Source organism: Triplophysa dalaica, chromosome 1, assembly GCF_015846415.1.
Source record: "Triplophysa dalaica isolate WHDGS20190420 chromosome 1, ASM1584641v1, whole genome shotgun sequence".
Classification (NCBI taxonomy): domain Eukaryota; kingdom Metazoa; phylum Chordata; class Actinopteri; order Cypriniformes; family Nemacheilidae; genus Triplophysa; species Triplophysa dalaica.
The window spans coordinates 1,601,771-1,627,996 of record NC_079542.1 but is presented as its reverse complement, the minus strand read 5'-3'; the positions used below and the strand labels follow the sequence as shown (position 1 = coordinate 1,627,996).

Genomic DNA, 26,226 nt, shown 5'->3' with positions numbered 1-26,226 from the left:
TTGGGAATGCCAGATTCCTGCTGACTACCCCACACACACACACACCGACACTTCCGATCGGCATCGGTTCTGTGCATTACACCGTAAAAAAACAACTTTCCAAATGTTCTCCCTACAAGGATAAATGAGTAACTTGAACAGCATTTTTAGTTAAAGGAGTCAAATGATTGTTTTGCATTTACTAAAATTTTTTGCCTAAACATGTTTCTAACAAATATTATTTTGTTGACAAGACTTAGATTCTCAAGTTCTTGGCCAAAATGCGTCAGAAAGTTTGCCCAACTTACAAAACTTACAAGTGTATTCTGAACAAACAATATTTCAAGAGTTTGAAAGTTCCCAAGATGCGTTGCAGCATGTTCAATTCGGTGTTTCTTATTTGTTTTTCTTTTAAAGATGAGTGGTTTAGTTCTTGCGGGCTGCATTTATTCTTTAATATCGTTGTTACTGTTTGTTATTTGTTGAGTTTAGAGTTATTTTAATGAATGATGGTTTTTGATGGTTACCATGGTTAAGATTTGTGTGTTTAATGACAAAGCTGGTAAATAAACAGTTATTTTTATCAAAGTTTGGATGTGTTTGATACAGAAAACATTTTCAACTGTAGTAAAAGACAAATACATTTGTTTATTTTTTATATTTAACAGTACGTAAAAAGTACTTGAAGTTTTCATTTGCTAATTTAAAAAATTTCATACACACCACAGAAATATATAAATTGCCTGAACAACAGTAATTGTTGCGACAATAAAATCTTTAAAAAAATGAAGACAATCAGCATTACATAAACAAACAAATTTAAGTTGCCCAAACAAAGTATCATTTCTTTGAAGAATTAAATAATATACGTTGAGTCGACACAAAAGTCTTACTGCATCAGGTTGCCTCATTTTTTTATGTTTGTTCAATTCTTTTACGGTGTACAGACCTACTGCTAAGAGTTTTCTTTTAAAACAAGTAAATGAACATAGAGGATCGAGGAACAAACCCATCAAGAACGCCACGGACACCTACAGTATACTGAGAAATCCATTGTTGAAATGTTAATTGTCTTACGTCGGATATCTTTCTTTCGAATCGAGTCACCCTTTAAAAGCTTAATACGGCACTCGAAAGAATCCACATCAAGGGACGAGGAGCTTCCGAGGAGGACGAAAGAGGATGTTTGTGAATGTCTCTCTTAGGGGTTAAAAGTGTCGTTGACGCTCGAGGGCGCAGTCGGGTGCCGTCGGCGAGATCTCTGGACAATATTCATGCAGTTTCCGTTGCCGATCTGAACTCCACAAACATTAGACATGTTGATGCGGACGCCGTCTATGAAAAGACAAAAGATATAAACTTGAATTTACTGTAAAACAAACCATAATAGCAAAATTCCTTATTTTAGCACGTTCAATATATTACACAATATGGAATATCCCCCAAAATATTTCTGTTACTATTAAATGATCATTCGATGATCCTTTTATCTTTTTATGTCATGCTTTACGCTTACTGACCTGGTGTTGATGTTTGACGCTGTAAAAAACACGAAAAAAATAAAACACAAGGTTACACACTCAATAACATATCGTTGTTTTTTGGTGATTCGTTTTTTTTCAGACCTGCAGGGTTTTCAGAAGTTTTTTCTCCCTACTAGCAGTCGGATGAGAACGAGATTCTGTGAAACAAAAAACATCGTATACAAGTGTTTGAACAAATCATGAAACACTGTGTCTTGTGGGTTACGGACCTGGTTTTCTGGACTCTCTGTTGTGATCCGCCGTGGTTTCCTAATGAAGAAAGACATTCATCTTCTCTTACTAACGTCAATAGCTGCAGATTCACTTTTTATTTCATTGGATTGATCACGTGAACTATTTCTTTAACTGAATCGAATATTCAATATATGTGTAAATATTGCGTATTTAGCCTCAGTGTTATACAGAAGTAGTCGTTTAAATAAAACTGTTTTTTATCTGGTCACTTTCTTTGGACTGTAAAGAGGATATTTACCTGTTCGGGAGGAGCTCCTGTGACACAGGACAACACCTTTGGACCTCCTTCTAAAGGGCCACAAACCAAAAACATAAATCGCTTAACACTAACATTTCATTTAACGATAATATTTTCAAAATCGAAAAAGCAAATCTTTACTATAAGTCCAAATGATAGAAATCTGTGACTGTGAATGAGGGTTTGAGACGCACCGTTCGGATGTCTTGGAGTTATTTTGATTGATTTCAAACTAGAACAGACTTCTTCATCCTGCACATGCAAAGAGTGAATAAATTATCAAATGAATGTATAAAAATGAGAAAAACCCAAAGGTAGGTTCACAATATCTACAAATGAACTTTACACACTATTCATTTTTGTTGATTGGTATTTAGAAATAAGATTGTTGATCTTAAAGCAGATTCTCAACAAGGAAACCCAGAATGAAAGTTAAGGTTTCATACCAATTTCTTCAGGACGTCACCGACAGCTTTACTCACTTCACGCTTGTGCATCTCAAAGATCTTTTCAGTCTCATCAACACAATCTTAAACCAGAGACCGAGATAAATGAGTCAGAAAACAGACACTCAAAAACGGCCATATCTTAAACGTTTGACCCGTCTTCACCTTTGAAGGACGGCCTGGCGCTGGGCTCCTTAACCCAACACCTTTTCATGAGCTCAACAATATCAGCCAACCCGTCTGCCTGACTGCAGTCTAATGACAGGTCAGGTCTGTCCCCGCAAGGGACACGAAACCGCACCAGACTGGACGGAGCGTCTAGAGGACAAACGAGAAAAGACCATGATCACTAGTATACATCAGATTAGTCCAAACACACTAAGGTAGATCAGATCAGACCCAAACACCACCGTTAATCACTAACATAATCAGATCAGCTCATGAACACCAGCGTACATGAGATCAGATCATTAACACTAGAGTAGATGGATGGATGCTTACGGCTGTAAGGTTCCTGACCGGTGATGATAGACCACAGCAGCACACTGTAACTGGAGAAAAGAGATACAGATCACAACATGTTAAACAGATTGTAAAGCTGAAGTTTCGGAATGTTGTAGTTTCAGCACCCTTCTGAATACAAGCTGGGATTTCTGACCACTCATTGTTTTAAGGGTCATCATATTTATTATGGACCGACAGACAAAAAGTCACGACTCGTTTTGATACCTGTAAATGTCAGAGGCTTTAGATGGTTTGTAATTCAAAGACTCCAGTGCTTCAGGAGGCATGTAACTCAGGGTTCCACCCTCCATCTCGTCTTTCTTTCTGACACTTTTAGAAAAGCTATGAGCCAATCGGGACAAGCCAAAATCTGTCAGCTAAAGAGAAAATATGAGTAAAAAATAAATCGCCAGAACTGTTTCACACATCGCAGACTGGAGCGCCTATAAATATGTGATGCTGTTCAGGACACAACATGTACACTGTCACTCCATGTGTAAAACAGGCCGGGGTAACTCACCTTGGCATTAAGGCTGTCATCCAACAGCACGTTACTGGGCTTCAGGTCCAGGTGTAGGAGAGGAGGCGACAGCTGATGCAGGAAGTTCATTCCCAAACCAATCTGATGAATGATGCGGAAGGTGAGCGGCCAGCCGGGAGGTTCGCCCAAATACTGCAGGAGATCTGCTAGAGAGCCCCTCTCCATGAACTCCATCACCAGGCCGTAGCGACATGGGTTTTGTGTGCTGCCCAAGTTACCCTCGTACAAGCCGAAAACTCTGAGGACGTTGGGATTCCCACCCTGAAACATAAGACTTGCTTCTCTCTGAAGAGTTGACAAACATCTGACCAAAACAGGATGAACATGTGGGCTTAGTTGATATTTCGGTAACACACAATATTTGTTTAATTAATTTAAATAAAAACACACACGCAATACAGTTCCCTTTCGAGAGCGGTCACTTCGACATTGCGGAGACCGCATATGAAACTCCTCCTCTTTTTCACTTTTCCTGAAATCTTATAGGATAACGCCAGTAAAAAAACTGGCCAATTGTCGCAAGAATGCAACCGTATGCAAATACTGACGAATCCAGACAGTATAAATACAGTGCATGTGACGACAATCCTCAGAATCTTCTTTTTCACGCTGCCATCGTTGAAGACGCAACTGGATATTTTTCACCGCATCCGATGGCTTCATACTGTCGTCTTTGCGCGGGTCCCATTGACCCGCAGGATACGCACGAGCACTGCATTGCCTGCCTGGGCCTGGCTCATGCGGAGGCTGCATTCTGCGAGTCCGATTGCGCGCACTGTGCGGACCTGCCGGCGCGTGTCTTGAGAACTCGCAGGAACATCGCTCGTGGAAATATAGGGTCAAGGCTCACTGCCACCAACGAGTCGCTGGTGAGTCTACCCGCTCCAAGGGGGAGCGGCGACGACACGGCTCCGGGCCGCTGTCCTCTGCCGTCACCCCATTCCCCAGTCCTCTACGCCGACGAGAGTCTTCGTCCCCCGCCTTCCGTCTTGGGCGCCGTTTCCTTCGGCGCTGAGGAGGACGACGACTCCATGTCCATCTCGGCTTCAGACAAGGACTGGGCAGGGTCGGAGCGGGATCGCCCCGACCTAGAGAGCACCCCGGACCTCCACGAGGAGTTCATGAGGGTCCTCGAGAAGGCCGTCAGCGAGCTCGACATCACCTGGAGTTCACCTGAGGAGCCGGCAAAAAGTAAGCTCGACTCGTGGTACCTTCAGGCGGGCCGCCGTCAGGCCACATCAAAGAGGAGTGCGCCATTCTTTCCAGATGTCCACGAGCACGTGGTGAAATCGTGGTCTGCTCCTCAGTCGGCGCGCGTTCACGCCGCTACGCAATCCATGTTCGCCCACGTGGTCGGAGCGGAGGCCCACGGTTACGTGCGCATGCCACCCGTCGAGGAGACCCTCGCCGCTCATTTGTGCCCTTCTACCACCTCGCTGGGCTCGGACCCAGGCCTGCCGTCGAAGCCGTGCAGGTTTACCGCTCATCTCGCCGGTAAGGCTTACGCATCCGCCGGAGAAGCCGCTTCCGCCTTGCACGCAATGGCGGTGCTGCAGGTGTTCCAGGCTAAGATCCTTCAGTCGCTGGGTAGCGGCAGCCTGGAGGCGGACGCCACGAGGGATCTGAGGGCAGCGACCGACTTCGCTCTGATGGCAACGAAGCGGACCGCACAAGCTATCGGCCGATCCATGGGGTTCATGGTCGTCCTACACCGTCATCTCTGGCTTACGTTGGCGGACCTGAAAGACGCTGACCGTAAGTCTCTCCTCAACGCCCCGATCACTCCCTCCGGCCTCTTTGGTGACGTCGTGGAGTCGGTGGTGGAGCGCTTCGGGGAGACGCAAAAGCGCGCCAAGGCCATGAGTCACGTGCTCCCGCGACGCTCTTATCAACCGTCTCCTAGAGCCCGTTCTTCATCCGCGTCGCACTCCGCGCAGAGGCCGACCAAACAGCACGCTGCTTCCGCCCAGGCTTCTCGAGGTCGTGAGCCGGATGCACGGCCTAAACAATGGTCGGGCCCGCCTAAGAAGAGGTACGGGCCGAAGGGAGGACCGCAGAGAGGACCGCCGCGCCACGACGGCGGAGCGTCATCGTCTGCCAAGCCGTCATCCTGACGGACCTATAAAGAGGAGGAGAGAGTTTGTGAGCGTTCCGGTGGCCCCCAAACGCCGCTGTTTGCATCAGTTTTCCCCCGCGGTTGCGGGCGAACATTGCAATGTTGTAAATGTCTGTGTAAATGCAATAAAAACACATACCTGTTCACAAAAAGAGCTCTTTCCCCCTCACACGACCAATGCTGCGTTCCTTGCCCTGCCACGGTGCAGCGCGAAGCCGCAGTTAATCCCGACTATAACCAGCCTTCCCTCGTCCACGGTCTTTCCCGTGGGCGAGAGACGGCTGGAGTCTCACGCACGGGCTATTTCCCCGCCAGTGCAATTAGCCTCGCTGCACCAGCGTGCTTCCCTAAACGGTCCGCTGACGGTAACGCCCGAAGAGATTCGGCCATTATGTCTGTTTCTGGACGCGTGGAAGGCCATTCCGGACATTTCTCATTGGCTACTAAATGTGATAGAACACGGGTACACCCTGCAGTTCAGACGAAGACCTCCCCGCTTCAGCGGTGTGGTTCCGTCGCTTACGTCAGCGCAAAATGCGCCTGTGTTGAGGCAGGAAATCGGCAGCCTGCTCGCGAAAGGAGCGATCGAGCGTGTCCCTCCGAACGAGCGAGAAAGCGGGTTTTACAGCCGGTACTTTGTAGTGCCCAAGAGAGATGGTGGTCTGCGTCCGATTCTGGACTTGAGACCCGTCAACCGAGCCCTTCACAAGCGAGCGTTCAGAATGACAACTCTAAAACAGATCCTGGCACAAGTGCGTCCCGGGGACTGGTTTGCATCCGTGGATCTGAAGGATGCGTACTTTCATGTTCAGATAGCCAAGCGCCACCGAAAGTTTCTGCGATTCGCTTTCGCGGGTTCAGCGTACCAATTTGCCGTACTCCCGTTCGGACTGGCATTAGCACCGCGCACATTCTCGAAGTGCGTGGACGCGGCGCTTTCCCCTCTCAGAGCGAGCGGTATGCGCATTCTGAATTATCTGGACGACTGGTTAATTTTAGCCCACTCACGGGAGGCGCTATCCGGTCATACGCAAATGCTGCTTCGTCACTTGACATCCCTGGGGCTACGCGTGAACATGCAGAAAAGCAAGCTCACTCCGAGTCAGTCAATAACGTATCTGGGGGTATGTTTCGACTCAGTGGAGATGCGCGCTCGCCTCTCTCAAGAGCGGACGGAGTCCATCTCTTCAGCTCTACATCTGCTCAGGCCGGGTCGGTCTGTTCCACTGAGGGAGTTTCAGAGGCTTTTGGGTCTCATGGCGTCAGCCTCGGCGGTCTGCCACCTGGGTCTTCTGCACATGCGACCGCTACAGTTTTGGCTGAAGGCTCGTGTTCCATGGAAAGCATGGTCCTCGGGTCGAGTGCGAGTCCCGGTTACACTCAGTTGCCTCAGTGCCCTGAGCCCATGGCGCGACCCAAGCATGTTCAGTCGGGGAGTTCCCCTGGGGCTGGTTACGAGACGCATAGTCGTTACGACGGATGCGTCGTCCTCGGGATGGGGTGCAGTGTGCGAGGGCATGCCGGCATCCGGCCTTTGGACACAGTCACAGAGAAAATGGCATATAAATTGCTTGGAGCTGATGGCGGTGTCTCTAGCTCTCCATACTTTCCAGTCGAGACTGGAGAAGAAACATGTCCTGATTCGCACCGACAACATGTCCGTGGTTTCGTACATAAATCGCCAGGGAGGAGTCCGCTCAGGAACTCTTTTCAAACAGGCTGCGAGTCTCCTACTGTGGGCAGATCGGCATCTACTCTCTGTCAGGGCAGCGCATATCCCCGGTCGTCTGAACTGCGGAGCGGACATGCTTTCGAGGGAGGGTCTTCCGCACGGAGAATGGAGGCTTCATCCAGACTCAGTGCGGTCAATTTGGGAGCGCTTTGGGACGGCGGAAGTGGATTTATTCGCGACGAGCGAGAACGCGCACTGCCCGCTGTATTTCTCGCTGACCCATTCCCCCATGGGGAGCGACGCTCTGACGGTGCGATGGCCGAACGTTCGGCTTTACGCGTTTCCTCCGGTGAAGATTTTGCCCCTGGTGCTGTGCAAAATCAGAGAGGAGACGGCGACGGTGATCCTCGTCGCTCCGTTTTGGCCGAATCAACCGTGGTTTCCGGACCTAAGCGAATTGTTAACGGCACCGCCGTGGCGGATTCCCCTCAGGAGAGACCTGTTGTCCCAAGCGAACGGCACGATATTTCACCCCAGCCCGCAGCTGTGGAGTCTTCATGCCTGGCCTCTTCGGGGGTTTTAAATGCACTTCCTCAGCGTGTACTTGACACTATTTCGGAGTGTCGAGCGCCTTCCACCAGGCGTTTATACGCTCTCAAATGGGGGGTGTTTGTTAAATGGTGCAGTAATAACAATATCGACCCGATGTCCTGCCCCGTGTCTGATATTTTATGCTTCCTGCAGCACAGGCTGGACAGCGGCGGACTCCCGTCAACACTGAAGGTTTATGTGGCTGCTATCGCCTCGTTTCGTTCCCCGGTTGATGGGCAATCCATTGGAAGGCACATGCTGGTAGTCAGATTCCTCAGAGGAGCGAGGAGACTTTTTCCACCGCGATCCCCTTCGGTGCCGCCTTGGGACTTAGCGCTGGTGTTGAAGGCTCTCTCCTTTCCCCCATTCGAGCCTCTGGACGCGGCTTCCCTAAGAGAGCTCACTCTAAAAACCGTTCTCCTTCTTGCCCTTGCTTCGGCTAAGCGCATAGGGGATTTACAAGCGCTCTCAGTCGGCGCTGATTTCATTCGTTTTGGAACCGGCGACTGCAATGTCACTCTCCGGCCGAAATCGGGTTATGTGCCAAAGTCTATGTCTACCCCATTTAGAGCACAGGTCATTTCTTTGCCCGCTTTGTTTTCCGAGTCGTCAGACTCGCAGAATGCAAACGCTCCGAGAGCGGTCTGCCCGGTAAGGGTTTTGCGGGCTTACATTGATCGCACGGCCGGTTTTCGGCAGTCTGAACAGCTCTTCGTCTGCTATGGTGGGGGAACTAAAGGTCGGGCTGTTTCAAAGCAGAGGCTCTCTCACTGGGTGGTGGACGCTATTACCTTAGCGTATGAGAGTCAGGGACAGAACTGCCCATTCGGTATCAGAGCTCATTCGACTAGGGCTATCGCCTCTTCGTGGGCTTGGTCTAGGGGCACATCTATTCAGGACATATGCTGTGCGGCTGGCTGGTCTTCGCAGAACACTTTCGCCAGGTTCTACAGATTGGACGTGTCCTCTTTGTCGTCTCAAGTCCTCTCGGTGAGTGCTGATGACTCTTTATCTTCTACTTTATAATCCTTATGCTACACAGTGGTTGCCGCGTTGCTGTTTATGCTGTGCTTGGTGTACTTTTATATCTCTGTTATATCCGCCCGGGATACCGTGCTGGCTCTTACTGTTGTGGTGTCTGCCCTGTTTCAGCGCAGCCCGCTGCATTCGTTGGGTTTGGATATGCAAATTTGGCAGGAGCCCGATATAGCAGTTCATTGGCCGGTTCAGTGATTTAGCAGTTTATTGGCCGATTTAAGCCAATCAGCTGTTGACGCTTAGCGACCTCGTGAATGGTTAAAATAGTATGCTTCCCATGCTTGTGTGTTTTAACCCAGTTTTTCTGGCTGATTTTGCAAGCTCTCACGGCGGGATTGTACTACCGTTCCATATGCGGTCTCCGCAATGTCGAAGTGACCGCTCTCGAAAGGGAACGTCTCCGGTTACTTTCGTAACCTCGGTTCCCTGAGAAGCGGGAACGAGACATTGCGGAGAACGCCGTGTTCGCCGCTTATCACCGTGCAGGCGTTCTCTCGTAGATTCTGAGGATTGTCGTCACATGCACTGTATTTATACTGTCTGGATTCGTCAGTATTTGCATACGGTTGCATTCTTGCGACAATTGGCCAGTTTTTTTACTGGCGTTATCCTATAAGATTTCAGGAAAAGTGAAAAAGAGGAGGAGTTTCATATGCGGTCTCCGCAATGTCTCGTTCCCGCTTCTCAGGGAACCGAGGTTACGAAAGTAACCGGAGACGTTTTTTTTTAAATACAGGCGTCATATGACACGGCTAAAACAAATATTATGGTCTGTTTTAAATGTAATGCAATGTATTTATGGTTAATTGTATTTCCCACATACCACGCATGTTTGTATCTCCTCTTTGCCCCGCCTCATCTAACTCTTTAAAAATTTCTATCAATTATTTTGTAAACAACATGTATGTGAAAATATTTCAACATTATGAAATATTATAATATAAAATATTATTATAGCTATTTAGATCCAGTTCATTCAATTTGTGCTGTCCACCTCACGTGAACACAAGCGTGTGGTTTTACAGTAGAAACTCTCGTCATTATTTTAACTTTTGAATTGTTCAGTGATTATTTTCTAAACAACATTTCTGTGCCTAAAATGAAATTAAAATATTTCAGCATTATACACTATTATAATATAAAATATTATTAAAGCAATTTAGATTCAATTCAGTAAAATTTGACTTTATCCACCTCACGAAAGCACAAGCGTGTGGTTTTACAGTAGAAACATTATTTGAACTTTTTGTTGAGTATATGTCAAAAATCAACTCATCATTACCCGCCATTACTAAATAAAGATTTTATGGCAACATCTGTTCCCCATTTGGTGTGTCTGGCCCGGTAAATCTGTCCAAATCCACCGGCTCCGATCTTCCTCCAGCAGTCCAGATCTTCATCACGAATCGGATCATGTCTGATGCAGAACATGTCTGATCTTTAATTTATTTATCTTTAAACAAAAACGACCATGTTATACTGGAGGACATTGTCAAACAGTCGCAGTTTTTTCTCTAAGTTCCTTGTTAATGGCGACTGACATTGTGAAGTTTGTTTCACTTCTCCTTACACACGCACACACACACACACGCACACACACACGCATACACACACACACACACACACAGCGAGGAAGGATGACGTCATCCCCACACCTGATATACTCTACACATCTCTGGTGAAAAATACATGTTAATAAAATAAATAAATGTATATTCCAACATATTCACAGAGGGGATGGATAAATCGCTATAACATACATTCAAATATTTAATAGGTTATACTATATATTTTCCTAATTTAAAACAGGGATGTTTTCATAAACAAGTTTCACAAAATTTCTATAATGATGTATATTTAGGGTGGAGATTTAAGTTTGAGTTGGTATATAATATTTATATGGGTTGGTAATAGTTGTCGATGTGTTTACCTGTTGGTTTCAAGCGGAAGTAGTGGCTCTGACGTCAGTGGAAATTCCCACAGTTGCATCAGTCTGTGTAAAGCACGTATGATGTGACAAAACAGCATCTGAAATGTAATGTAAATCAAACTAATGCAACATAAAACGATGCTAATTTTACGTCGGCAACCCCGTGTGCTCGTGCACTTTAAAGTAAACCAAATTTGTAAATCTAATGGCGTAAAAGAATCCCGATGACCGTCCTTTCTGTTCATTACGGTAAACGATCGACACAGTAAACTTTCCCTCAGTTTCATTTTATCAGCAATGATACATACATACGTGATCAGAACAACGGAGAAAATCACTCTGGATCCACGGGGTCGGTATAAACGAAGAGAAGCGATTATAAGCCGATATCAAGCGAATGTGAAGTCAATCTGATCATTATTTTGCGCTCCGGAGTGTTTCAGACTGCGGAAGTCGGATCGCAGTAAACAAAAACAAGGCGCGTGAGGAGTTCACGCGATGTTGGTAAATACGCAACTTTACTCCCGCATTCCTTTATTTCTTTCGCTTCTCGTTTTTAAACATATCGAGATAATTCCCTTTGGTTATGAGCTTCTTCTCAGGATGTCAAACGATGAGATTTTGTTTTCGCCTTTATAACACGGTAACTAAAGTTGTTACTGTAAATCTGTTTTAAATATCGTGATCTGAGCGATTCAGAAACGGGTTTAGAAGAAAAAATAAATGATTAACAATAAACTAAATATTTGAGGACAAATGTGTTTTATATGTCACTTTTGTTATCGATCTTGATTATTTACATGATCGATATTGATCACGACTAATGCGGTTAATTTTAAGGTGGCAAAATATGAGGCGATATTTATTAACACGCTACAAGTATCTATCATGAAAATGATCTCGGTTTAATCGTGGTACACGTATAGGAACCGTGTTCGTTTGTAGTAACACCATATGCTAGTTATGGGTCGATATGATATATTCTGAGTGTTTGATAACATTTAGTGAATTATATACATAAAATATATTTCTTTGTGATAGCCCATATATTCTGCCTAAACATCAAACATTGCGGTACACAACTTATTTATGTATTTTGTCCTAACACAGCTATTGCAGAAATGTAGTGGTTTTGAAACCTTGACTCTTTCAAACCTTGAACAGGTATTCGGCCCATGGCTATAATGCTTTAAAGTCTGTTTTTAGCCACTGATCGTTATCATAATAAATATTTTGACCGAAAGTTAAGTACCTAGTGTGCTATTACAGACGTTCTGGTTATATTTGAGATGTTTATTTTCTGTTGTTTTTTTGGGGGTCGCTTGATACATTTGTGTTTTTTCCTCAGTGAGTTTGCTCTCTCATGGCCCTCTCAGCTCTTACAGCAGAAGGCTTGAGATCTCAGCGGATGGACGGCGAGACCGAAGAACAGCTGCTGGAGGATGAGTTTGCCTGTCCAGGTGTGTTGAGGGGGGCGCTGGGGTCCCTGCGGCCCACCGTTCAGCAGGTTTTTGGGGTGACGCTGAGCATCGAAGGAGAAGACGCGTTCTTACAGGATGGACAGATGTGGCTGCGTCTGCGCGGAGCCGGCAGAGACGTGCAGGCAGCAAAGGTGAACTGACACTTTCGGTTTCTCTTGGCGTAAATGGAAACACAACTTCATGGAACAATTAACACGCCGATGGAGATGTCAGTTGTGTTATTCTCAGATGTTTCTCCTAGAACTGCAGAACAGAAACAAAATGGTTGAAATGATATATGAATTAATAGAAATGTATATGTGTGCTCCTTCCATGACAAATGTTTGAGTTGGTGTTGAGATCTTTGAGATTTGTGCGCACTGCTTTCAGTTTGATGTCTTGGAGAAATAACCAAACCTCATTTATGGTTCGTATTTTCTCGCAGGAAGCCAGATCGACACGTCTGTTAATATTTTTTGGTGTAATCCAGCGATGCTCTTTGTTTTTGTAGGTTTTTGTGAAAGGTGTTGTGAATCAGGAGGTGCAGAAGGAGTTTCCGTTTCCTGAAGCTCTTTACTGCGTGTTCTGTGGCGCTGAAGGGCTGTTCATGGATTGCCTGATTAAAAACACCTCGGCACATTTAGTGGTAAGAACACGTCGTCATTATATGGGCTGATAGAATACTGTGTGTTATATATTTATATATCTGTTTTTTGTTGGACATTAAAACTCTTTGAACATCTCCACTCGAGCAGGAGGCAGAGTTGAAGTGTTGAGAGAGTTTCTTGAGTCATCTCAGTTGGGTTTTAATGCTTAGACTTAACTGACCTCACTCACATGGTGTATTAAAACTCTTACCGTAGAAATGGTGTGCTTCTTAACACTGTGAAAACCTTGAGACATTCCTGTTATCTGCACTTCTGAAGACAATACAACAGCTGACAGAACATTAAACAACAGCCACGAGAAAACATATCTATAAAATGACATGAATAATGAATATAAATGAGGTTATAACAGTTCATATGCACACGTATAAGAATCTATGAAGTTATATCTACCAATTTTTCAGTGTCTCTCTCAGGTAACACAAACTGTTATGAAAGTCAAATCTCAAGATTTCGAGGTCTGAGATAAGATATGTGACCCTGGACTACAATACCCGTCATAAGGATCAATATCTGGAAATTGAGATTTATACATCATCTGAAAGCTGAAGATATAAGCTTTCTATTGATGTATGGTTTGTTAGGATCAGACAATATTTGGCAACTATTTAAAACTAAATAGTCTAGAGAAAAATGGCCTTTAATGGTGTCCATAAGAGGTGCTGTAGCAGGCCGTTGTTAGGTGGAAACAGGTTTGTTATGGGCTCACCACTGTAATGACGTTGTGAAGAATAGACAAACCCAAAGTTGAAATTCTAAGCTCTACATAGATACCAAACTTGAGTGGGTCGCTCCCAAAGAGTTGTTTGTACACGTGTTTCTGGACATTTTTGTTAGCGATTTTGCTGCATCCACTCACAAAGGTCAAGTTTTGATATTTTTACGGTTAGAAATTTCCAAAGTATCTTCATGGAACATGATCTTTACTTAATGACCAAATGATTTTTGGCAATTATAGATTTTTGGAAAAATCTATAATTTTGACCCATACAGTGTTTTGTTGGTGTAAGATTATTACTTTTGTCAAGATAGAAGGTCGAAGAGTCTAGTCAATGGAACAGAAAAAAAGTTTCAGGCCTGGGGACCAAGAATGACACTGACACAGAAGTGTAGGTCAATCACACTTCAAAGTTTATTGAGTATATGTCCAATACTTATATTCATAAAAGAGAAAGTAAGATATGTCATGGAAAGATACCAGACCTCTTTTAATAATATTCACATGGTTAGTTCCTTGTTCTTAGAAATACCAGACCTCTATTAATATTGTTAGCAAAAGGCAACACAATTGTTCTTAGAACATTGAAACTTTCTGGAACATTCTGTTAGCTTCATGGCTTGGTTTGTGCTCTGACATGCACTGTTAACCGTAGGGACCTTATATAGAAAGGTGTGTGCCTTTCCAAATCATATCCAATCAACTTAATTTATCACAATGTTGACTCCAATCAAGTTGTAGAAACATCTCAAGAAAGGTCAATTTTGAGTGTCATGGCCAAGGCTGTGAATACTTATGTACATGTGCTTTTTTCGTTTTTGATTTTAAATACATTGCAAAGATTTCAAACAAACATCTTTCATGTTGTCATTATGGAGTATTGTTTGTATAATTTTGAGGAAAATAATGAATTTAAGGCTGTAACATAACAAAATGTGGGAAAGGTGAAGTGCTGTGATTGCTTTCCGGATGCACTGTATGTCCTAGGTACCTGTCAAGACTGTTTCACATCATTCCAAAAAAAAATGCATTTTCCAAAAAGTATTTCTTTGCATTATGTGACAAAACAACAAAACAACATTTGTGGCACTTTTTATGTGTCATTCAGGTTGGATCTCAAAGCTGTCTACTCATCACAGGACTGGAGGAACCGGTTGTAAAAGCATATTCGTTTATGACAGATCTGATAGAGAAGTATGAGAGCAGTCAGGGCCGGTGTTCCGATCATGGATCTGTGAACACGGAGGAGGCTATGGATTCACTTCAGCGCTTCAAGTCTCTGGTGGAAGGCCGGGAAGATCGGCACACCGTCAGCCTACTGGTGTTACCTGTGACTGTAAAAAAGGTTTTGCTGGACTTGGTGAAACAGTCTGGACGGGATGAAAAGCCAGGCCAGGAAGATCCGTCTCGAGTAGCGCAGAGGACTGAGACCGAAGTGATGTCGCATAAACGTCCGGTCGACCCGAACCGAACGATCGTGACACCTGGGATAACACATCACGGAGCAAATGGGACAGTATGGACAAGTGATGTCTCCAACGGTTTCATTCCTGTCTCACTGCGTACAACTGGCTCGGAGAGTCTGGAGGAAACCAAACGAGATGATGAATCTGGACACAGAGATGAATTCCAGCACCTTCTTAGGTTCTTCACAGTCATGGGTTTTACAGAAGAGGTGGTTAAGAGGGTCCTGGCTTGGACCGGCCTAAAAGAAGCCTCGCAGCTTCTGGATTTGATTCAACAAGAACAAGACAAAAGCGGCCTGCGCAGAGGAAACACCAAGACTCTGAGGAAAGACACTGATAAGAGCGCTTCAGAAGAACAGAACGCCAAACCAGATGATTTTGTCATGTTTTTTACAGAAGATGTGGATCAGAGGGTCGTGGCTCGCACAGGCCCAAATGAAGACTCGCAGCTTCTGGATTTGATTCAACAAGAACAAGACCAAAGTGGCCAGCGCAAAGGAAACACAGAGGCTCAGAATGAAGAAAATGACCTTCTTATATTCTTCACCCACATGGGTTTTACAGAAGAGGTGGTCCAGAGGGTCCTGGCTCGCACAGGCTTCAAAGATCCCTCGCAGCTTCTGGATTTGGTTCAACAAGAACAAGACAAAAGCGGCCTGCGCAGAGGAAACACTAAGACTCAGAGGAAAGACACTGATAAGAGCGCTTCAGAAGAACAGAACGCCAAACCAGATGATTTTGTCATGGGCGTGCTAAAGAAAGCAGCAGCCAACTGTGGATACACAGAAGAGGAAGTTGAGCAGGTGTACAGCAGTATGACTGGGCCGAACCCACATCAGCTTCTTATGGAGCTTCAAAAACCAGACAAAAGACCAGGCTGTGACACGACAGCGGATCCAAGGACCGGTGTGGAGGAGAACGCCATGACGAGGCGCGACTATATGCTGCAACCTCTCGTTTCAGTCAGAGGTCCACCGCAAACAACATACACCTCGAGACCTGGCCTTGAGAACTTAAACGTACGTGATGTCAGCCCCTACCAACAGCCCATGAATTCGCCCCTCCGACCTGTTGGGTCGCACACAAATCACAGCTTCCCTAAAGTACAGAAGATCTCCGGTGTCCAGCGACACGACATGCAGAGCAAACCGAGAGCGAGCCAAGCCCCTGCTTCAACCGGGGTGACGGGACGTCAGAGATTCATCGAGGGTCTCAAGACGCCCTTCAGACTACAGCTGTCGGACAACCCAGGTGATGATAAGCTGCGTCAGATCATCGTTGATGGAAGCAACGTTGCTATGAGGTAAAACACGCATAGAGAGGTTAAACAAATTTATATTGTAATCTATATTCTCTGTCAAAGACATGACAGGAAAACGTGTTGAAGTGAAGCTGGTTTGTGTGCAGTCATGGTTTGGGGGTGTTCTTCTCGTGTCGAGGCATCGCTCTGGCTGCACAGCACTTCTGGGGAAGAGGCCATCGCAAGATCACAGTGTTCGTCCCTCAGTGGAGACAAAAGAAAGACCCAAAGATTAAAGGTAAGACTTCATTATCCATGAAGCTATTCGCATGCCGAACGTCCATTCTAATCTGTCCTAGAGGCCTTCCATTGAGAACTGTAATGTTCATTCTTTTTAAGTTCACATGTTTTGTGAATGGTAAAGTTATCACTCGCTATACAGTTATAGTAGGAACATGGCAGTTTTTGACGCGTGTATGAGGATTTGACAGCAGTATGAATGTTGTGTGGGTGTAGAGCAGCATTACCTGACCGACCTGCAGGATCTGGGTTTACTGTCGTTCACTCCGTCCAGAGAGGTGGAGGGAAAAAGGATCAACTCGTACGATGACAGGTATTATCGTGTCTCACCTGCACACATCACAGTTTACCAGGGTAAAAGTTTTATTAATTCATGCTGAGTCGTGACACATTTATTCTATTCATTTTTTTATTTTATTTGAGTTAGCAATGGGTTGAATTGTAAGGACTTTGTTCAATTTATAGCGACCAATCTTGAGAGGTGACCAACACCATCATCGTTACAATGCTTGGAACTTATAAATGAAATGTTATACGGATTATATTTGCATATCATTTGTATACCATGACAAGAATCGCATTATAAACTAAAATAAATCAATTCATATAATTAGCATAGTGCTAGCACTGTATATTTTACTGCGAAGTAGGATAATAAAGGACCTGCTTTGAAATCTTTTTGTCATCAGTACTATCTCTCTCTTCTCACAGGTTTATGCTCAACTTGGCTCAGCAGACGAATGGCGTGATTGTGACCAATGACAACATGAGAGATCTTGTGGACGAATCGCCGGCGTGGAAAGACATCATCAAGAGAAGGTGGAAAGAAATGACAAAGTAACAGTTCTAATGCTGAACGCTGTGATGAAGGCATTGTTTTTTTTGTTCTTTAGTTTACTACAGTACGTGTTCGCCGGAGATCTGTTCATGTTACCAGATGATCCAATGGGCCGCGGCGGACCTCATCTCAATGACTTCCTACATACACACAACAGGTAAAATCATCACATGAGCATCTCTCCTCTTTCATCGGACAGCGTTGAAAAGAAATAAATATAACTGAACGTCTATGCTTTCTTGACAGCAGTTTACCTCCTCCTGGAAGTCACTCATTTGCTGGCGTGTCGTCGTCTCAATCCTCTCCCGCCCCGCGTGCTCACACTGAAGTCCTGCGGTATCGAGACTATACGCCAGGAGTTCACGGCAGAGTTCAGGGGACAGTCGCAGGTGAGCAGCGGGGTCAAAGCGAGCATGTGAGGGCGGACGAGGACACGTTGAAGATCAGACAGAGTTTGATGCAGATCTTTCCCGAGCAGAAGAGCGTCGTCAACATGACATTACAGCGCCACCCATCCATCAAAGACATCAACCGACTCACTAACTTCATATTGGAACAGCTGCAATAAACAGACAGTCACACAAACACATGACCAGAAAAAACATCCGTCTGTCATACGTCGAACTCTAAACAACTACGGCAGTGGATAAATGTGATCTCTCCACCCTATATTTCCTACATCATGTTATTGAAGCTGTATGAACGTGTGTTTGAGGTGTAAACTGTGGTTAACCAGGTTGAACATTATCCCAAATATTACTTTCGCGAGTTGAGTGTTTTCTCGTTTCGTACCATACGCCTCGTGATAGGGCTGTCACAATTATTAAACAATCCCCTCATTGTGACTATTTGACAGAATCGCAGTTATATCAGATAACCACTACAGGGAACCTATGCGTTTCTCCCGGAAAAGCATGCCCACGGCAAGGCGAAAGAAAGAGCCCGCCCACAAGCCAAGCAACATTCTTAATAAGATTTACCCCGTTACTATTGCGATAGTGACAGAAGTTGAGCTGTGTTTGTTTGCTCACTGCATTTCAGGTACAAAGATCGAGCAGTCCAAGCGCTATAAGATGGCAAACATGAACCGCATGTGGTCAGTCAAACTAAATCATACGTCCGTGTTTTGTTGGAAATCGGCACATATGTGCATAATGTAAACAATACAGCTGTATCTCTCTTTTATCAATTTAATTAAACGAAATACTCTATAACGAAAACGCCATATGCGATACTACTGTATAGGCACACTGAGATTGGCAGAAATTGAGTGTTAGTCCAGTTTTAAAGCGATTCCAGATTTTCTGCATTTATAACAGCGAGATGACATCATCCTTATATCTCCATTTATTTTATTTATTGTTAAGTCCCTCTATATGGAACGTTAGTAGTTATTTAAAGAATTTTCTGATTTTTAATGCATCTATATTTTATTTATTGACTAGATTAATTGTAATTTATCGTTATAATTGTCAAAGCCTTTAAACAGACTATTAATCGCCATGATATCAATTATTTGATGGACAATTAATCGCCAGCCAAATTTCATAATTGTGACAGCCCTACCTCATGATGGTTCATGTCCCACTATGCTCACCTTGCATCTCTGTTTATTATGGTTTATTACGATGGTTTCACTAGATAAGACCTTTATTCATGGTCTGTTATGGTTTAAAGCCTTTCAAGTCCACTATTTGGAGAAAAATCCTGTCTTGTTTTCATTAGAAACCTTCATTTCTTTTCCACTAAAGAAACAAATACATAAACATCTTGGATGACATGGGGGTGAGTGAATTATCATGAAAAATTATTTTGAAAGTGAACTACTCCTTGAATATAATCTGAAGAATACTGCAGAAAATGGCCCTTCTGGTCATCTCTTTTGGTCTCTGCTGTATATTAGATGAAATGTGACATATATTTAAAGATAATGTAATAAATCATGACGAACCTCTCAAATACCAAGGACCAGCATTTCCTTTGAATCATCAAAGTTATTTCTCCGTTATCATCCTTAACTTCAATTTCTCTAATAAATCAAATGAATTTCTTTGTATTACTCTCATGCGGGTGATTTTAGATTAAAACATTCTGGGAGACTACAGCTAACAAGATTAAGTGATATTTTTCATAATGTTTTTTTTGTATTTTTCAAATTTTTGTGTCAGTGAATCCCCTCCATTGACAAAATGTAAAGTTTATGTATATTCAACAAGCTTCAACACAATAAAAGCTTTAAGGTCTCTTTAAGATGTCTGTGTTTTGACCTCAAAAGGCGGAGTCTGGATTTTATTTTCATGTGAATTTATTTAAAATAATTGGACATATTTGACATTAAGAAAACACACATTTACATGTTCTTTATAATAATATTAACAAATGAGTGTTGACAATGTTAACCTATATATAAATCTACATTTACTTCTTGTACTCGCAACACTAAAATGACAAAATGTGAAATGCAAAGGTCTCTATGAATTAAAGCGTCTGACTAAATGAACGTAAAGGTGCAGAATCACAAAATCAAAAACAAGGTTTGCATTCAACTCTTCATCTTTCGAGGCCAACAGTCTGGTCACATGTGTCATTCAAGTTCGGTGTAAGGTCAAGAGACGGCTCTCTTTCCCGCACATGGTCTCTCTCACGAAACAGACTGCCATCTGTCTGAACCCTCCATGTGGCTTTGGTGCTCGCTGCCATCCCACGATGCAACAGCTCCTCATGTATCTGAGCAACAAAAGCAACGTCACACACGACTGATGATCATCGCGTCTCTTTACCTAAAACTGTGTGCGCACTATAACCTCACCTGCTGTAAGATGAGGGCCTGAATCTCAGCGTCATTCTCGATGCTTCTGTTTGATTTGACCTCAAACCTCACGATCTGTCTCCACTGTCCTGTAGAAACACACATTCGTTGTTCATGAACTAAACTTGAAAGCAAATATATATATAAGATGTAAGATACCTTGACTGCAGACAAAAGGAAGCAGCAGAGAGCACGCAGCGTCTTCAGTTCTACCCTGAGAATCAGCCAATCCACACGATTCATTCGCTCCATTTGCGTTAACCCGTCCGACAGAAGTGGAAGAGACAGCCGTCCCATCCGACCACATCCAAGAGTCCCGAAACAAGCCAATCCAGGTGTGAAGGTTTTCCGTTGTCAAGTTGATGATCTGATCGTGATCGTCAGCATTGCGTATGGTGGCCAGATCTGTGTAAAGTTCTCGACAGTACAGCTGAGCCTCACGCCACGTCCTCTGCTGATCGGAAACATGGATTAATCGGTTCGTCTCCGCTGTCAAAAGGAACACACACATTTTTATATGCAGTATACATTTCATTGCATGGAAAAGATGGTTAAATATCAAGTCATAGTTCACTCAAAAACAACAATTCTGACATCACTGGACTTTCATTGTATGGAAGCGAAACCACCAAAACATTTCTCAAAATATCTTGATAAATTGTATTTATGTCAGAAGGCAAAACCACATTTATAATCAATCTAAGGTGATATTGTACGGAAAGGCTTTTTCACCAATAAATATTTTTTTCAAAACTTATTCAAGATACAATCAAACTTTACAAGCAGGTGTGTTCTCGTTTTTCCTGTATAAATATCATTTCTCACCGTGATAGCAAACACAGCTCAAATTAACATGACAAGGAATGTCGTTCCAAATTATATTGTTCCCATATTTTATCAGCACACCACACTCCTCACGGCCTCCAGCATTGTTGGGTTCTCCAGAGTTCCACTCGGTCAATGTTAAGTTCTGGTTCTGGTAAGACCATCGCCAGGTGTTGAAGTCAACGTACAATCCCAGCCAGACTTTTGATGCGACATTACTGGCAGACATCATTTCTCGGAAGTTCTCCCAATCGATTTCATTGTGAAAAGTAGCCAAGTGCAGATGATTCTGTCGACAGAAAGCTTGAGCTTCATCCCAGTTTTTGTTGGTCTGGATCAAAATATACCGACCGTGAAAGCCTCGTGAACATAAGACTCCTACAGAGAGACAAATTCACGTTATTGGCTTACAATAAAAAAGGCTAAATATCGGAGAGTATTCGAGTATAAAACAGCTCATTTTTGTATAGCATTCAAGGGGATCCGAGTTGAAATCCTGACATAATGAAAAAGTTTCCTTCAGAGTCTGAATTGGAAGGCAGGGGCGTCGCTAGGCCCCTTTTGCTGGGGCATGTGCCCCAGTATTCATGTTTTAGTACAAACTTTTCCGATCTTCATCGTGTAAACGTGGCTTCTATGAGTCTAAGATGCATACAGTACCTGACAGTAGAAAAAGTTTCAAAGGCACACACACCACCAACATTTTGCTAACTTCCCTTAAATACCTAGATCAAAATACCACACGACAACAATTTACATTGTAAATGACTCTGTGCTGGATCTGATCCGGCCACAAATGGCCATTTACATGAAGACACACCCTCATCAGCAAGCAGAATATCTTTAAACCCTCAAACCTATGTTATGATCTCTACTGCTGTGGAAATGAGACAGAATATGCATAAGAAGATTCTTTGTTCATAAAAGATAAGGTCTAATCCAGTTCATGGGTGAGCTTGGAAGTGCTCTGAGTTCAGTTGGAGAGAAAGAGGAGAGGGGGAGAAGAGAACAGATGTGGAGGTGTTGATGGTAATAATTATTTATTGTCATGTGCTGTCTGAGATGGAGATGACCCTGTGGGGAGTTTTTTGTATTTGATGAAGTTCTGTGTTTCTCTGGATGGGGTGCACTTTTGGTGTGGACATCTTGGCACCAGCCTTACAGACCAAACTAAAGTAAGTTTCGAAATAATATCTATTCTCTTATTTTGACTTGATCATTAATAGCCCCTGTAGACGGACATCAGAATTTTTTTGCACAAGGCATGAAAATGGAATCAGAAAGGGAAAATGGGAAATGTCTTAGGAAACTTTCGTCAAGTCTGTAAAATTGGATTGTTGCTTAGAAAAACATCTGTGTTCTGTTTCAGAAATGAAATGAATATTTGATTTACTAGCTAGTTTGGCAGTACCCATGGCTGAGATAACTATGTGCTAATATACGCAGTACAGTTTGAAAAAATTAACCAACTTGGCTTCGAAACCAGAAAATATTATTTTTTTGCTCATAAAATATGTTCTTGGAGCCATAAAATAACTGGTTTCTTGAAATATTATCATTGTAAATTCTTGAAAAGATGTAATTATTCATTGGTATCATTGGTTAACGATTGGAGTCGAGAGAGAAACTAATCTCTCTGCTTTCATCATTCCATACAGTGCATGCAACCATGTTAATTAAGTTTATGTTAGGAATGTTAAAGATACTTCAATATTTTTAAATAGATAAATGTTGACCTTCCCCAGTTTTGTTGCACTGTATAGGAATAGTGGTTTAAGCGAGCAAAGTCTTTATAGTGCATCATGTTACATACTTACACATAGCAGGTTTTTTAAGAAAAAAGTGATAATAATAAATACAGGATAATCCAAGGCTAGTTGCGCATTAAAATCCTTTTAGCTGTGGTTTATCCTGCTTACAGTATACCATGGTTATTTGCCAAAAGTTAAGATAATATCATTATCCCTTATTGCACGGCTAGCTGGGAATTATCCCGCTTATATCATGATTTTTTGCCTAATTTAAACATTTAATGATGTTTACAGTGTGATTTTAGATCAAACAGGTGAAAACGACGCTTATTTTGTCAGTTCATTTGAAATGTTATCAAATTGACTGGAGCTACCAGTGCGTTAGAGGCTTTAAATGGGCACCTTCCAGCCAATCAGAATCCAGTATTCAAACAGACCATGGTCTAATACATATTATTACTCTCAAGGTCACTGTGCATTAGAAGTAATAGATATAAATCAATATAACAGGATTTTAAATGCCGACGGTAACCATGTAGGATAAGCTATTCTGAATAAGTGAGTTTTGAGTTAAGCTTTAAATAGATGGAAAAAAAATTGGGACGTGTGCCCCAGGTGAGCTTCAGGTCTAGCAATGCCCTGCAGGAAGGCATCAAGGCCCGTCTGAATCCAAATTCTTTGTCTTTCTGTCTCATGAGATAGCTACATCTGGTGGATTTTTGAAGGCAGAATAGATGTATCCTGTGCTGCCGTTTATATCCCACAATGCTATGAGTGTACGTGTGTGAGGAGGGTGATTGGTCGAGCAGGAACTATTACATATAAATGCAAGTTTCTTTTCACTCTCAATAACTTTCGTTGGCATTTCTAGCGAGACTTTCCAAATATGTGATTCATTGGTTTTTGCACAAATTCTCTATATTTAAAGTCCCAGTGAAATCAAAAATAACAATCCACAAACATAAGGATGTGAGCTTTCAAATAAGTTATGAACTCTAGAACTCACCAAGCAGAAGCGATATCTGAAACAGACGGTCTTCCATCTTCATCAGCTGTTGAATTTTTGAGAATGTGGTTTATATCTCAAAATCAAGTCTCGCATAATCACAATGACTGTGTGTTCGCAGATGCTATTTATTTTACAGTGATGATTTTAGGTTGTGTCGAAACCAAACCATGAGGAAATATCAACACAAGATCAAATGTTTTATAATACATACAGGATTGAAGTAGATTTCTCCTTCAGACTAAAGTCTTAATAAACAAACTTAAATAAATACACAGAAAAGAAACTATAATTCGATTGACTGTTTGTATACTTCAATTATTAAACGTGCGACACAATCATCTGTAACTGTGAAGTCAACTTACCAGTAATATTGGTGAAAGCTGAAGAGCCCTGATGATGTTCGATGTCTTCTAGGTATAAATGAAGTTAAGAGTGAGTCAAAAGTTGTGTATTTTGGACAACCTTCTATGCAAAGCACTCTTCCGGTTGGAATAACATGAAGTCACGGATGGAGTGATGCCATCAGCCAGACAGCACAGAACATCATTCAAAGTGATGTTCTTTATGCAAATACAACCAAAAACCCATGAAAATGTGCAGCGTCTACAGAGGAGTTCTCAGAGGGGACTGGTAGAACTGGTAGAACAAGACCTCATGGTGCCCCCCATGCACAAACCTAACCAACACGCAACAATCCACTCAATGAAAAATGTATATACTAAAAGATTTTATAAGAATGAAACTCAGCAATGTACAATATACTTTTTTTACAAGAATTACACATTAACTCAACACTTTTGTAGAATAGAACACAAAAACAACTCTTATTTTTAACAAGTAGGTCTACTGTAGTTAAGGGGGAACTTGCTTTCGGTTATATTGTTACATTTCTGGTTTTGATGTAATGAGCAAAATCAACTCAACTCAACTTAATTTATATAGAAAAAATATTTTTTTTGAGAAAAAAAAAACTCAGGAGAGCCCAGGCTCAACCAGAGGATTCCAGTTCCCCTCTGGCAAAAGCTTCCCATTCTCCATACTCCCATCAGGTCATGACATGAACTGCATACTGCGGTAACCTTGGAACAATGAGACAAGACTGGCTGAGAGTAGAGTACTGTTCTGCACTCTTGGGTGCAACAAGTACATCAGTTGTTACTGGAAGTCTACCTGGTTCCAGTTGATCTAAATAATGCAGCCTAAACCCAAAAAAATAATATTATGGAAGTGTAGTGTATGCAAGAAACTGACAGAGTGTGTCTGCCTCCCGGACAGTGCAGGTGAGACTATTCTAAAGTTTAGGTGCTAGATAGGAAAAGGATCTAGCACCTGCACTTGATTTTGAAATCCTACGTATTACCAACTGACAGGATGCCTGAGAGCCTAATGCACGTTGAGGACTGTAATACAATAGAAGTTCGCTCAAATACTGCGGAGCTAAACCATGTAGGGCTTTATAGGTAATAAGCAAGATCTTAAAGTTAATGCGATGCTTTATAGGTAAAGTGCAAATCCAAGGTTGACAGAACCGGGCTAATATGCTCAAACCTTTTTGTATGTGTAAGAACTCGAGCTGCCACGTTTTGAACCAGTTGGAGTTTTTGTAATAGGCCTGCAGGGCAACCACCTAAAAGTGCATTACAGTTATCTAGTCTTGATGTCATGAATGCATGAATTAACTTCTCTGCATCTGACAGTGACAGCATAGGACGTAGTTTAGACATATTCTTAAGATGGAAAAATGCAATTTTACAGGTGTTGACGACATGGCTCTCAAATGACAGAGTACTATCGAATAGAACGTCAATATTCTTAGCTGACGATGAGGGTTTTATGGAGCATCCATCAATAGTCAAGCAGTATTCTTGATTGTAACGTACGGCGGTTTTCGGTCGAATAAGTAACACTTCTGTTTTGTCCGAGTTCAGTTATAAGAAATTGTTACTCATCCAGTTTTTCAACTATGCATTCCATTATTCGATGTGTTTCATGAGGCTTCGAGGAAAAGGTAAAGTTGAGTATCATCAGCATATCAGGGAAAGCTAATCCCGTGTAGCTTTACTATATCTTCTTGAGGCAGCATGCATAATGCAAAAAGCAGAGGCCATTAGACTGAGCCCTGTGGTACACCGTACTGGACTTGTGATTTGCGTGACACCTCATTGTTTGTTGCTAGAAATTGAAAATGGTCAGATAAACAAGACTCAAACCATTTCAATTCTATTTCGTTAATGCCGATGTAATTTTCGAGTCTATGTAGGAGTATGCTGTGGTCAATGGTTTCAAATGCAGCACTAAGGTCTAGCAGC

The 26,226-nt window shown here is 42.8% G+C and overlaps 3 protein-coding genes across 12 annotated transcripts; 1 reads left to right on the top strand and 2 right to left on the bottom strand.

The window, feature by feature from the left end:
• Positions 1 to 607: 607 nt before the first annotated feature.
• On the bottom strand, positions 608 to 11,284 carry ripk3 (receptor-interacting serine-threonine kinase 3). 6 transcript variants are annotated; one of them, XM_056767002.1, is made up of 14 exons: positions 11,146 to 11,284; positions 10,834 to 10,931; positions 10,186 to 10,356; positions 3,466 to 3,790; positions 3,171 to 3,322; positions 2,943 to 2,992; positions 2,607 to 2,759; positions 2,442 to 2,524; positions 2,190 to 2,247; positions 1,996 to 2,045; positions 1,733 to 1,772; positions 1,605 to 1,660; positions 1,500 to 1,518; positions 608 to 1,314 (listed from the first exon to the last, which is right to left on the bottom strand). In XM_056767002.1, the coding sequence occupies exons 3-14, from the start codon at positions 10,332 to 10,334 to the stop codon at positions 1,181 to 1,183; spliced, it is 1,269 nt and encodes a 422-aa protein (XP_056622980.1). In that variant the 5' UTR covers positions 10,335 to 10,356; positions 10,834 to 10,931; positions 11,146 to 11,284; the 3' UTR covers positions 608 to 1,180. The 6 variants fall into 6 exon arrangements, with proteins under 6 accessions (XP_056622980.1, XP_056622811.1, XP_056622971.1 ...); XM_056766833.1 differs by having other exon boundaries at positions 10,186 to 10,320; XM_056766993.1 differs by having other exon boundaries at positions 10,186 to 10,320; positions 10,834 to 10,896; positions 11,146 to 11,281.
• On the top strand, positions 10,886 to 19,773 carry khnyn (KH and NYN domain containing). Of its 5 annotated transcripts, none has more exons than XM_056765441.1 (9): positions 10,886 to 10,938; positions 12,182 to 12,445; positions 12,805 to 12,939; positions 14,788 to 16,448; positions 16,553 to 16,683; positions 16,902 to 16,998; positions 17,397 to 17,504; positions 17,579 to 17,680; positions 17,770 to 19,773. In XM_056765441.1, the coding sequence occupies exons 2-9, from the start codon at positions 12,197 to 12,199 to the stop codon at positions 18,089 to 18,091; spliced, it is 2,805 nt and encodes a 934-aa protein (XP_056621419.1). In that variant the 5' UTR covers positions 10,886 to 10,938; positions 12,182 to 12,196; the 3' UTR covers positions 18,092 to 19,773. The 5 variants fall into 5 exon arrangements, with proteins under 5 accessions (XP_056621419.1, XP_056621326.1, XP_056621471.1 ...); XM_056765348.1 differs by lacking the exon at positions 10,886 to 10,938 and adding an exon at positions 10,949 to 11,185; XM_056765493.1 differs by lacking the exon at positions 10,886 to 10,938 and adding an exon at positions 11,197 to 11,337 and having other exon boundaries at positions 17,773 to 19,773.
• A 269-nt stretch (positions 19,774 to 20,042) lies between these two features.
• Positions 20,043 to 23,951, bottom strand: LOC130429248 (uncharacterized). Its single transcript, XM_056757706.1, has 5 exons — positions 23,915 to 23,951; positions 21,158 to 21,535; positions 20,492 to 20,821; positions 20,333 to 20,421; positions 20,043 to 20,250 (listed from the first exon to the last, which is right to left on the bottom strand). Exons 1-5 carry the CDS (start codon positions 23,949 to 23,951, stop codon positions 20,074 to 20,076), a joined length of 1,011 nt encoding a protein of 336 aa, XP_056613684.1. The 3' UTR covers positions 20,043 to 20,073.
• Between the last annotated feature and the right edge of the window lie 2,275 nt (positions 23,952 to 26,226).